General features: G+C 43.1%; 1 protein-coding gene across 5 annotated transcripts in view; it reads left to right on the top strand.

Moving 5' to 3' along the window:
- ZNF827 (zinc finger protein 827) overlaps positions 1–12,977 on the top strand; it is a 149,227-nt gene that overhangs the window by 60,190 nt on the left and 76,060 nt on the right. For all 5 annotated transcript variants that reach the window (XM_065597777.1, XM_005284283.5, XM_005284282.5 and 2 more), the window contains one exon: positions 2,690–2,923. In XM_065597777.1, coding sequence (XP_065453849.1) covers positions 2,690–2,923 — 234 coding nt within the window. The remainder of the gene's footprint in view (positions 1–2,689; positions 2,924–12,977) is intronic.

The following is a 12,977-nucleotide window of genomic DNA, read 5'->3' as shown; positions in this document are numbered from 1 at the left end:
CCCAATCTCTATCACTTCCTTAAATCATCTGTGATAGCATCTTGCCAACCCTAAGCCCAACCAAAAATAGAAATCATCCAAAGGCAACCCAAGCAGCTCCATAGTGTAAATTGCAAAGCTTTTAAAATTTGTGTTAGAGGTCCGTATATTTTTTTTTTTAAGGCACAGTGGAATGTGTGTCCAAGAGCTGTATCCCTTTTAAGCACTCTCCAATTGATTGTGGCCACCAGCTTCAAGTTTCTCACCATCTGAGAAGCAACTACCCATGGTTGCGCTTAAAACTTCATTATCTCTTCCTTTGAGCACTTCAGATAGGGTTATGAAACAGAAGACAAAGCTTCAAAAGTAGCTTTATGCTTGCTCTGAGAAGGAGCAGTTGTTTGTGAGGCATTTAAAAGGGTAATTGTAAAAGCAACTCCACTGTTGTTCTTTGAGGTCTATTCTTCATATTTTCCGCTCTTGGGCTACGCATACCTCCTGCGACATGAGCTTGATAGCTTCCAGGGAGCTGTGATTGTTGGAGCACTACACTCTTCCACATGCCTCCCACTCTGCAACATTCTGAGAAGCAGTGGCCTCAACTGCCCTTCTGTTAATCCTTCTGGCCACCAATGATCCAGTGTGCCTGGAGCTTGCTTAGTATCCTCAGTGTTTCCCTGGTTCATTTTTCTTTTCTTTTGCCCATTTTGGGGCTATTTTTGTTTATAGTTAGTTAGCTAGTCACCCAGCCAGTTTTTCTTTCAATATCCTCCCTCAAATTCTGCTTCTCTTCTCTCCAGCCTTCCTCCACACCAAAAACAAAGTGTGTCTGTAAGTCACAGGCATCATCCAGATCTGTGAAGAGCAAGCTGTCTCAAACCCCTGCTGTTGGGCCAGTCTCTTCATCTTTAGTTGACTAAGCCTGGTGCTCTGTGGCCAGCACTGACTCAATAAGTCACTCGCTGAGCTTGAGTAGTATTGTCTTGCAACACTCGTGACTTTGTCATGAGTCTTGCAATATTTGCTTTAAGGATTCTCATGCCTTCTATCTCATGAAATTTGTCCCTTAGCCAAAATGGGTTTCATCTCTCATTTCTGCCTGGGTACCTGCCAGATTTGGTCACCATATCTCTTTAACCTTCACAAGGGAAAGTGAAGCTGCCAATGGCAAAGATGGCCATCAGCTCCCACTCTTTCCAAAGAGACTTAAGCCAGACTGCCCTGAGGGAAGATGATGGCCACTTAGTCAGGCAGGGGAATGTGGAGGTGCATGAGCAGCCGGGAGGGGGAATACATTAGGAAATAGGTAAGGAATCTGGGGGAAGCCAGAAGAATGGTTGGAGGCATGAGGAAGATTGAGGTGGTGGGCAAGAGGCAAACTGAGAGGAGCACCGTGAGAAGCAGACTGAGGGTGTGCCGGGGACTGTGCTGTGGCAGATAGGGAGAATGTGATGGGAAGGAGGAATATGAGAGACAAGTGAATGTAGAGGGTATGGGGGATGGATTACTGTAGGAGGGAGAATGTTGTGGGGGAGCTGCTTACTCTGTTCCTAGGTAGGTATGGGATTAGAGCGGGATAGAATGGCAGCTCCCCAGTGCCTTGGGGAGCTGGTAAGGAGAGTCCACCTGCAACAGGGAGGCCTGCATTTTTGAGTGCACATGAAGTGGAATTTTGAACAAGAGATAATTATGAGCAAATTCGGGACAGGTGGCTTTGCCTAAGGGTTAAAAAATTAAAAGGTAGGGGGAAAATAATATGACAGTTTTTAAAATAAATCTAATGATTTAAGGCATTCTCATAATTTTAAGGGGCCTGACTCATGAATTTAGAATGTTTGGGGTTGGCAATATTGTTTAAGTGGTATCCAGGTCCCTGGTTTCACCAAGTTGACTAAATCCAGTGCCACAGATCCAACACCAGCAACTACTAACTGAAGAGCTATTTGCCAAAGTGGTTCTGTGCCCAGCCAACATAAGCAGCACCAAGATCTATAGACCTTGCTCCCAGAAGCAGCAGTTGCTTACATGAGGCATTTAAAAAGATATTTAAAAAGAAAACCTGTTTGCTTTGTTTTGGTTTTTCTCCAGGGTGGGAACCGGGGTTAAAAGGATATTTTAACAAAATCTCCAAATATTTTGATAATGCAGGGCTCTCTTCCCCAAGAAGTATTTGGGACCTCTAAAAATCCTTCTATTTACACCCATAAGATTATTACAACAAACCATTTGGGTAACCTATTTGCTCTTCTCTTCATTTCCCTTTGTTCCCCTCTTCTGCCTTCTCTCTTGCTATCTTTTATTATTCCTCTCTTTTATATCCAGTTTTTAAAAAATAGCTTCATAACTAAATGGTTATGGGTTGTGCCAAATTGGCTGTTATGTGAAGTGGTGTCCTTAGGTGTCCATGAGGCTTGTGGGAGACATACAAGACAGCACAAGCAATGGGAAAGCTGTTGTGGGGGCAGGGGCAGAAGAAGAAAGGGAGGCGTGGGAAATGCACATTTCCTTGAGATTCAACATTCTGAGCTCTTGTGTACCAAAGGTGCAGATACGTACCTACCCTACCAGCCATTTCTAAATGATGTGTCATGTTCTAGCGCCCAATACCTGCTCCAGCTGTTCTTGGGTTGCAGTTCATTCCTGTTTCTTGCTGTGGTGTGATTATGCATTATACATCTCATTAAGTCCAGACTTTTAACTCCCTTGACAGCTGCAAATCAAAAAGAGCCCTTGACTGCTACATTTAAAGTGAAAGACGAACCTCGGGATGAAGAAGCTGCAAGCTCAACCTTGTCTCAGTCCAGCTATATGTTCAACCAGGGACCCGAAGCCTCAGCCCCAAGCATCCCTGAGGAGACTGTCAAGCCACAGGAAGTGCAGACAAATGTGTTAAGGCAGGACATGTCCGTCAAGGCAGCATCTGAGCTCCTCATGAAGCTATCAGGTAATTAATTACTTTAAAAATATTCAGCTTCTTAAATGTTCACCTGTATGCTAGCAGGGATATGCTGAAGTAAAAGCATATGGTGTCAGTTACAATTGAAGGAGCAGCGAAGATACCTAAGATCTAAGTGCCTATCAACGTGGTGTCTAATTATTGCAGTGCACAGATTTCAGTGGTCTTCAAGTTAATGACTATAACATCAGTCAACAGAACTGATCACTTAAAATTTGCATATGTTGAAATAGTTTTATAATGTCCCAAAACACTTCCATACCTAATTTATTTACGTCTGTCTCTCTCTTCATTAACACCATCAGAGTGTGTATTTTTATTGTACACATGGTGTAGGTAACTGACCTAACTTTACACATTATGGGCTTTAGAGCCTTTCGTTTGAGTGCAGTATCCTAAACTGTAAGAATGCATTATTAAGTAGATACTGTAGATTGAACAGGCTTTGTAGTGAGTTACAAACCACTTGAACTTGATTCCATTGCTTTACTTTTTCTCTATATATCCTCAATAGAAATATAACCTTTTTGCATTCTGTTGGCTATTTTGTGTATGCATATGTATGTGTGTATATAATATGCTATATAAGTGTAGAAAAAAGGAACATAATTTTCGCCTTCAGTCCTCCAACTGTAGTAGTGTGCACATGCACACAGACACATACATACAGTAACTCCTCACTTAGTTGTAGTTATGTTCCTGAAAAATGCAACTTTAAGTGAAACGATGTTAAACTAATCCAATTTTCCCATAAGATTTAATGTAAATGTGGGGGGTTAGGTTCCAAGGAAACTTTTTTGGGGCAGACAAAAGGCATTATATACTGTGCAGTACTGTAGTGTACTGTGGTTGGGAAGTGTCCCTGGCTTACCCCACACAGGCACAGCTGGCTGCAGGCAAGGACTCTAGGAAGTACCTTCGCAGCAGCAGCAGCTTCTCCTGAGAAGATCAAGCGCCAACTTTGCCAGAGGATGCTCCAGGCCCGCCTCTTCCTGTCCCTGCTCCACTCCAGGCCCATCCCCACTCCACCTCCTCTCCGGAGCAGCTGCACCCTCGCTCCTTCCCCACCGCCCTCAAAGTCCTAAGCGCTGCCAAACAGCTGTTTAGCAGCGCTTAGGACTTTCTGGGAGAGATGGGGGAGGAGTGGAGACGCAGCATTTCCCCGCTCCTCCCCCTCCCTCCCAGAAAGTCCTAAGCGCCGCCAACGTCCTAAGCTATTTGGCAGTGGGGGAAGCGCTGGGAGGGAGGGGGAGAACAGGAACTTGTGCAATGCTCCCTAGTAAAGTCGCTGCTCTTCCACAGAATCTTACAAGCAGTGGACAGAGCAGGCAGCCAAACGACGTTATAAGGGAGCATTGCACAACTTTAAATGAGCATGTTCCCTAATTGAGCAGCAACGTAACTTTGAAACAACGTTAAGTGGGAGGACGTTAAATGAGGAGTTACTGTACATATTTTGGGTGTGAGGTTTGTGAGACAGCGGATTAATTTGATGACTTTTTTGGTATTTAAGTTAGTGATGATGGGACCTTGTTGCCCTTCTAATAAACTTCAGTTTTTAGCACAGGTCAGTGAACATTAGAACCTTGAATTGAAACTATGAACGGGGGGAAGGAAGGGGCAGGAGAAAGGAGAGTGGTAATTTTCATAGATTCCAAGGCCAGAAGGGACCGTTGTGATCATATTGTCTGACCTCCTACATAATACGGGCCATAGAACTTCCCCAGAATAATTTCTAGAGCATATATTTTAGGAAAACATTTAATTTTTATTTAAAAATTGTCCATCATGGAGAATCCACCATGACCCTTGGCAAATTGTTCCAATGATTAATTACCCTCACTGTTAAAAATGTGTGCCTTATTTCCAGTCTGAAAACTAGGATTCATATCTCCATATAAAAAATTGGAAGAGGTTTTTCTTGTAGTTTGGCTATGTCAAAGTCTTGCAAATAACACCAGCAGAAATTCAGTGATCAGTGAATTTCGTGATCTCTGCCATTTATGTCTAAAATTCGTTGACAAGATTTTCAAATTGTCAAATTTGAACCTAAATTGAGAGCCCTACTTAAACTCCTGCCACTAAGCAATGTCTGTTATCTCTTGTTTTCAATTAATCCTTTCAGTGTGGATGGCTCTGGGTTAGAACCAATGGTGGTAGGGAGTGAGAGAGACACAAAGATACACGCACACTTGTAGAAATGCTTTAGTCTGGAAGCATCCACTTTGAATGAATGATTTATTATATATAATGTAAAAATTACTGACTTGGGTTTTGGGGTAGGAATTTCCCATAGAATACCAAATATTATAAAATGTGTTTTGTATTGACATAGCATGCTATCATTACTAGTAGGCGGTGTTTTGAATAGAAGTAGGTAGAATTCCAACTATGGTGTTCTAGTGATAAAACCCTCCAATCTGATGGATATTAAATGGTGGTTTTCTATTTTTCTTCATACTTACAAATGTGTTTATACTCAATAAAGTAGTAGCTCTGTAATTTAATAGAATTCCTCCAATGTCCTGGAGACTATAAATCACGACAGTGAAGTCTGAGTAATAACAGTGCTAATATGGAATCTCTTTGTCTTATTGTAAAATAGAGTTTTGTTGGTTTTTATTATAGTAGATTAGAATATTCCTTTTTGAAATATCTATTCAAATCGGATGAAATCTTGTTGGCCCCTCCACATCTGCTACTCAAAAGGAATTTTCAGAGACTATATAAAATCTTACACATTTTCAGTTGGGAACTGACTGAACGCTGCAAGTAAGAAATGCATTAAGAAAATGTTTCTCCTGTGATCATTTCAGTGATTCAGCAACACTTGCTGATGGTATTTCTGGCTGATCAATAGTGTCAAAAGTAAGGAATTAATTGAGATTTATTTACACATACTGCATTGTAGCAGTTGATATTCCTAAATTAGCCTGTGGATGGCGTTATACTGTGTTGGTGGTTAAACATTTCAGTTTTATAGTCTGTGACAGCTCTTGAGGGGCATAAGGATAGAGGTCATGTGGGTCGTGTTGAAAAATATTTCATGAATGAAAAGCCCTTTTTAATTTTTTCTTGGGGCTTGTCTACACAGCACCAGCAAAGCGCACTAGAGGGGTGTGATTTCAAATGGGACTATAACTGTACAAACTAGGTATCATTTAGAATGTGTCAGCAAGGTCTACATAGGGCAGGAGCGCTTTACAGAATGTTTGGAGTCACATGTTCATGCCCAATTTCGCCCAGTCATTGCAGGAAGCCATTACCTATATTCCAGACAGCACGTTTATAAGATAGTCCACTCAGTGTACTCCCATTGTGAGTTAAGTGTCCTTTTGTTGGGCCACTCAATTTGAATAGTCCCTCCAAGATGTGCTGGCTGACTACTTCATTGGCGTTACCCCAGGAGCAAACATTTTGAAATCCAGGTATAGAGCCAGTACTTCAAATACAAAAATGATACATGCATACAGATAGCATAATCATAATCAGCAAATCATAGCCTTTTCATAGATATCTTACAAGCCACTTTTTGTACAAGATTCATTGCAAATATATGAGTTAAACTTCATTGGTTGCAACAATGATCTATATAGTCATATTTTAATCTGATAATGTCACAACATTCCAAAAAGGCTTGCCAGAAATCTGTTTTTTCAAATGTAGCTAAACTGCCTTTTCTACAATTTTATCCACTCTCTAATATAGAAAAGCAACAGTTCATTCCCAAAATGTTGAAGTAGGTTATTCAAGCACTGCACTGTACTCATTTAAGTTCAATGCATCCAGTCTCGCTGCAGGCATTTCTTGTAAATTTCAGTAGCCAATGTCTTGTTAACTTTCATTTACACTCTGTTACACTCAAAAAACTCCTTTCTGCTAAAACAGTACATAGATTGTTTTGTATATGTATTATCTTTCAGAATCATAGAATGCTTTATCGTCTTGCGCAAAGACTATCACAGACCTGGAAATATGTAAAACTTTTTCTTCTTTATACCATCTTAGAATCATTCAGATTGTAAGGAAATTATCTATTCCACTGAGTCAACTCTGTCTTGAAGGTGTGTGAGCTGAAACATGATTTGGTCAAATTCTTAATTGTTGTGGTACACATAGAGAAAGTCTGCTTGTTGTTTAACAGTGATATTTGCCACTCAAACCCAGATGAAGTCAAAAATATTTTGGTAGAAAATCTGGATCTTATGCTAAAAAAAAAAAGCATGATTTTCTTTCTCTTTCTCAGACAGCATTGTTTAGTGGATTGGGAATCTGACTGGAAGTGTCAGTGAATTCCTATCTTTGCCAGTAACTTCCAGTATGACCTGGGCAAGTCACCTAACCTCTCTCTGCCTCCATTTCCCCATATGTAAAATGGGGCTAATTAAGGCTCATCATGGTAAAGCACTTTCAGCTCTATTACTGAAAAGTCCTAAGTATTAGTTCTTTATCTTTCATTGTCCATTGACTTGATGTAATTTGAAACAGTGCAAGGCTGACATTTTTATACAAAGAAGCAGCACATGAGTGTTTGAAGAAAACTCTTTGGGAGCACATGACACAAAGTTGTCGTGAAATAAAAGGGCTGTTTTTTCTGCTAAACCTTTAATTGCTCAAAATGAACTTCCAGTGTTTTTGGCAGATAAATAACAAGAAACAGAAGCATCAGAAATAGAGAGGTATTATGTAACATAGTGTCTGAGACAGACTTATAAATACAGGCTTCAGTGTGATTTATATACCTGCTTGATGTTCTCCTTCCCTGAGACTGCCATCCTTAACAGCACAGAGGCTGTCAGACTCTATTTCATCCCTGAAAGTATCCTCTCTGTACCATCTGTATCCCATAACTACACCCTGGCTTCAAGAGTCCATACTGTCCTTCTGAAGGCCATGAGTTGCTGGCATCCATGATTACCCATGTGAGGCAGGTACATGTTGCAGTCAGTGCAATAAAGTGGATAGCCCCCCACTCAGCTACTGGACTTCTGCCTGCATTCTTTTTACTCTTGCAGGGTTTTGGTTTTTGTTTGTTTTGGATGGGTCGGGAGTAATTGGCCTAAGTTTAGAGTTAGTTTGTTAGGTGTATTGGGTTTCTCCGTCTTTTTCCTTCTCCCACCTCCCTCCCCTCAATGTTTCTTTCCCAAAGGGCTTTGCTGGTGCCCTTCCAGTCATTAGGTTATAGTCCCTCGGCCTTAGAATCATAGAACTGGAAGGGATCTTGAGAGGTCATCTAGTCCAGTCCTCTGCACTCAAGGCAGGACTAAGTATTATCTAGATACTTCTCCCCTTGCTGCTGAAGTCTCACTGCAGCTACACTCTCCTTACCTTGGCAGTTCACTCTGTCTTGTGCTCGCTGTCTGTCCCAGGGCACTCTCTGCTTGAGAGCTGGATGTGGAAGGAATAAGGAATGCCTCTCTCCCTCTGTCTTTAAACTCCTTCACAAAACTCCCCTGGTTGCTGCTCCTGTTCACGTAGCTCAGCAAACAGCCCCCAAAACAGACCACAATATGATCTTCTTGTTATGAAAATCTTAAGAATTTCTGTAACTAGATTAATTCTGTTGTAGTACAGCAGTCTTACTCTGTACCAGTTCAGATCAAATTGATACTTTTTCCTCAGGAGCCTCTGACCTATTATGCAAAATACTGGTGATTTACTTAATGTTTGATAATAAGAAATTTTATTTTCTTAGTTTAAAGAGATTCTGTCAGCTTTAAAAATCACATTTTAATCTGATTTTTTCAAAATTGCTGTCTCAAGTGACACCTATGATTGGTATAATTAAACAAAACGGGGAAATATTTTCCCCTGTTTTTTCCAGTTTGTGTGCTGTGTGCATTGGACAGCTCTTTGTATATAGTTTCACTGTTTTTTGACAGAGAGTTAAACTTCTTATCTCATGCTCTCACATAATGACAGCATATTCATGCACTTCCTTGGAGAGATCTCACAACCCGGAATCTTTCCCAGACCCCGCAAGAGGGGTTATACCAGTGTCACAGCAACAATGCTGCTGCTGTTCCTGAGTTTAGTACTGAGTCAATGTCTCTGGGCTGCTCTATACTGGGGGAGGGATCGATCTAAGATATGCAACTTCAGCTACGAGAATAGCGTAGCTGAAGTCGACGTATCTTAGATCGACTTACCTCGTGTCCTCACGGCATGGAATCGATGGCCGAGGCTCCCCCGTTGACTCCGCTTCTGCCTCTCACTCTGGTGGAGTTCCGGAATCAACGGTAGTGCATTCGGGGATCGATTTGTCGCGTCTAGACGAGACGCGATAAATCGATCCCCGATAGGTCGATCGCTACCCGCCGATCCGGCGGGTAGTCTGGATGTACCCGCTGAGGGGCAAGGAGCAACAGAACCAATGGGGAGCCACCTCTTCACTGTGTAGATTCCTGCTTAGTGCCAGGGAGCACTTGGGAGCCCGGCAAGGGATGGGACTAGGGAAGCCCTTGTCTTCATTTCCTAGACCCCTACGTGGGGCTTTGGAGGCACTTGGCAGAAGCAGCAACTTGTGATTCACTCCTCTGTAAGAGCCCAGCAAAGTAAGAGAGAAGGTGTCTGACTAAGAGATAGGTGCCCCTCTGCAACAGCCAAGGTGATTCCAGAAGACCGTGGACCAAGCAGGGAAGGATATGGCCCCTTTGAGGAAGGGCAGAGATGGGAAATAATAGGAGACAGGCGGTTTGCAGGGGCTGAGAACCGAGGGGAGGCTTGGGGAACTGACCTCTTCTGCTGTAGCCAGCATCAAGTGATGGTCCAGGACCAAGACGCAGTAGGATCACCCCTCACGAGCCCATCAACAGGAGCCCAGGGAAGGAGAGGGAAAATAAAGGAAATATTTTCAAACTAAAAATAGAAGTGTAATGATACAGTAGAAGAGAAATCTACACTACAGTAGTGCAATGTCATAGAGCTAATACATCTTTGTAAATAACTAGAAAAAATGGAACCTGCTGAAGAGCTAGATTTACTGTGTGTTAAGTCAAATCTAGGATTTTGAGGTTTACTCCTAGCAGTGGTATACTGCAGAAAGTTCATATAAGGCCATGGTACATTCATTTAACTTAATAGGCTTTTCCGTGACAATTGCATAAATATGTAGCCCCAAAAGAACGTGAATAGTAATGGACTTCTATATCTGGGGATGGGACATGTTTCATAACACCCTTAATGACTTAGCCAAAGAGCAGACAGGATGGTGGAAATATACTGCCTAATTGCAGGGGAGAAAAACTCATTTGATTGCAAATTTAGTTTCTGGTGAAAAAAATCACTGTTTTCAGGATACTGAGCGTGGAAAAAGAGATGCGTGGCAAGCTGATTGCATGTTAATACCCAGAATTCTGTTCCAGCACGTCAAGGTCTTATACAATGTTTCCCAAATGGGAGATCACATCAGTCACAGGAAGGTTCTAAATGGATTGTGGGCCCAGTTAGGAGAGGAGGTCCTTGGGGTGGAGGCATTGGAGAGCAAGCCCACCCCAACTCACCCTGCAGCAGTGGCTCCTATCCCCTGGGGCTGAGCCTGGCTCCCCACTATGGGTGTTGCAACCTGGCACATGGGGTTGCAGCACCACTCAAATTTGGCCCAATTTTAGTGAGCAGTGATGACGGAGGGTGGCCAATTGTGAGGGGATGGCCAGGCCAAACCTGGGTGGTGCTGTAACCAGTGCAACACCTGGAACAGGGAGCTGGGCCCAGCGCCATTGGAGGGGCCCAGGAGCCACTGATGTGGGTGAGTGCTGGGCGGGCTTGGTCTCTACAACCTCCTTCCCCCTTTCCTCATCCCCAGCACCTCCACTTACAGACTTATATACTTTAAGGCCAGAAAGGATCATCATCAGGGGCGGATTTACCATGAAACACATAGTGCTCTGGCAGGGACCCCTCAGCAATAGGGGGCCCTAGGGTCAGGCTCTCAGGCAGCTCAGCACCAGTGCATCCCCTGTGGGGGGGGGGGCTGCTCCACGGGTGAGGGTTGCGGGGGAAGAAGCTGTGGGGAGCAGGGGAGCAGGAAGGGAGGCTCACCCACAGCCTCAGAGAAGCAGGTGGGAGGTGCAGGTGGCAGGAGCGCTGCGAACACGGGCTAGAGTACCCAGGAGGAGCACAAGGCACATTTTACCAGCATATGCGTGCTTTTTAAAGTTTGAAATGATTAACAAGGACACTCTTCACTTCTTACCTTGCTGTTGACTTTCACTGTTTGAATTAAATCGTTTGTGCATGGAAGTGAGAATAAATCCCTTGAGTGAAGGTCTGCAGGTCCTTTCAAAGCCTGCTGAGTCAAAGGGATGCTGTTCATTGCATTCAGTAGGCTTTAGATAAGGCCACTAATTAAGGTGCGACTTAGGTGCAAGTAACAGTAAGTTTGGGTATGTCTGTTTCTCATGTTTGTCTCAAAGGCTGCAACTTTATGAAATAAACCACCATGAAGAATGCAAACAAACGGCAGGAGTCTTTGTGACAAAGGGCGTCTAATAGCTGAGCCCAAGCATGAGCTGCCTTTTTTTTTTTTTTTTTTGGTCCTGGCTGACAGACCTCAATGTCAAAATAGTTACCCAACCAGAGCTACCATCTGGACCCACCTGGCCTGGACACGGCTTACACTAAGCCATGCTCCACCTCTGTAGAGAAGGTTAGAGCCACCATTGAGACAGATTCCCGTAGGTGTAGTTTGACTTCTATATTTGGGGGGGGCGGCAGCTCCAGTCAGGCCAACGGGGCTGCATGTTGGGAGGGTGGGGACAAATTCCCCTGCCCGCCCACAGGGGCGCCATTTCAGATGGGGGGGGAAGAAGGGGCACAACCTTAACCATGATTCCAGGGACTACTTAGGCAATTGAAAACTCTAGTGTTTTTGCATAACTTACAATGCTCCTGTCAGATATTTTTACCTAATTCCTATAGCAAGAAAGACAATTAAATAAATATTAGACCCACTCAGCTCTAATACTAACATGTTATGGTATCTTGTGGCAAGTCACTTATGGAACACTGGTTAGGTTTAAAATTGTAATGTATATTCTTACTTAAATACTTTTACTAAAGTCAGAAGGGACCATTGTGATCATCTAGTCTGACCTCCTGCACCTTGCAGGCCACGGAACCTCACCTACTCACTCCTGTAATAAACCCCTAACCTCTTGCTGAGTTACCGAAGTCCTCAAATCATGATTTAAAGACTTCAAGTTACAGAGAATTCACCATTTACACTAGTTTAAATCTGGAAGTGACCCATTCCCCATGTTGCAGAGGAAGGCGAAAACCCCCAGAGTCTCTGCCAATCTGACCCAGGGGAAAATTCCGTCCCCAAATATTCTGATCAGTTAGAACCTGAGCACGTGGGCAAGACCCACCAGGCAGATACCTGTGAAAGAATTATCTGTAGTAACTCAGAGCCCTCCCAATCCAGTGTCCCATCTCCAGCCGTTGGGGATTTTTGCTACAGGCAGTCACCAATGGGCTACATGCCATTGTATGCAGTCTGTAATACCATCCCCTCTATAAACTTATCAAGCTCAGTCTTGAAGCCAGTTAAGTTTTTTGCCCCCACTGCTCCACTTGGGAGGCTGCTCCAGAACTTCATCTTTCTGATGGTTAGAAGCCTTCACCTAATTTCAAGTCTAAACTTGTTGATGACCAGTTTTTATGTATTTGTTCTGGGGTCCACATTGATGCTTAACTTAAATAACTCCTGTCTCTCCCTGGTATTCATCTCTTTGATGTATTTATATAGAGTAATCGTATCTCCCTTCAGCTTTCTATTGGTTAGACTAAACAAGCCAAGTTCCTTGATTCTCTTCTCATATGATAGATTTTTCCATTCCTTAGATCATCCTAGTAGCCCTTCTCTGCACCTGTTCCAGTTTGAATTCATCTTTCTTAAACATGGGAGACCAGAATTGCACACAGTATTCCAGATGAGGTCTCACCAGTGCCTTGCATAATGGTATTAACATTTCCCTGTCTCTACTGGAAATTCCTCGCCTGATGCGCCCCAGGACTGTTAGCCTTTTCACGGCCGCATCAT

Source organism: Chrysemys picta, chromosome 5 (assembly GCF_011386835.1).
Source record: "Chrysemys picta bellii isolate R12L10 chromosome 5, ASM1138683v2, whole genome shotgun sequence".
Lineage (NCBI taxonomy): Eukaryota > Metazoa > Chordata > Testudines > Emydidae > Chrysemys > Chrysemys picta.
This window is presented reverse-complemented; position numbering and strand designations above follow the sequence as displayed.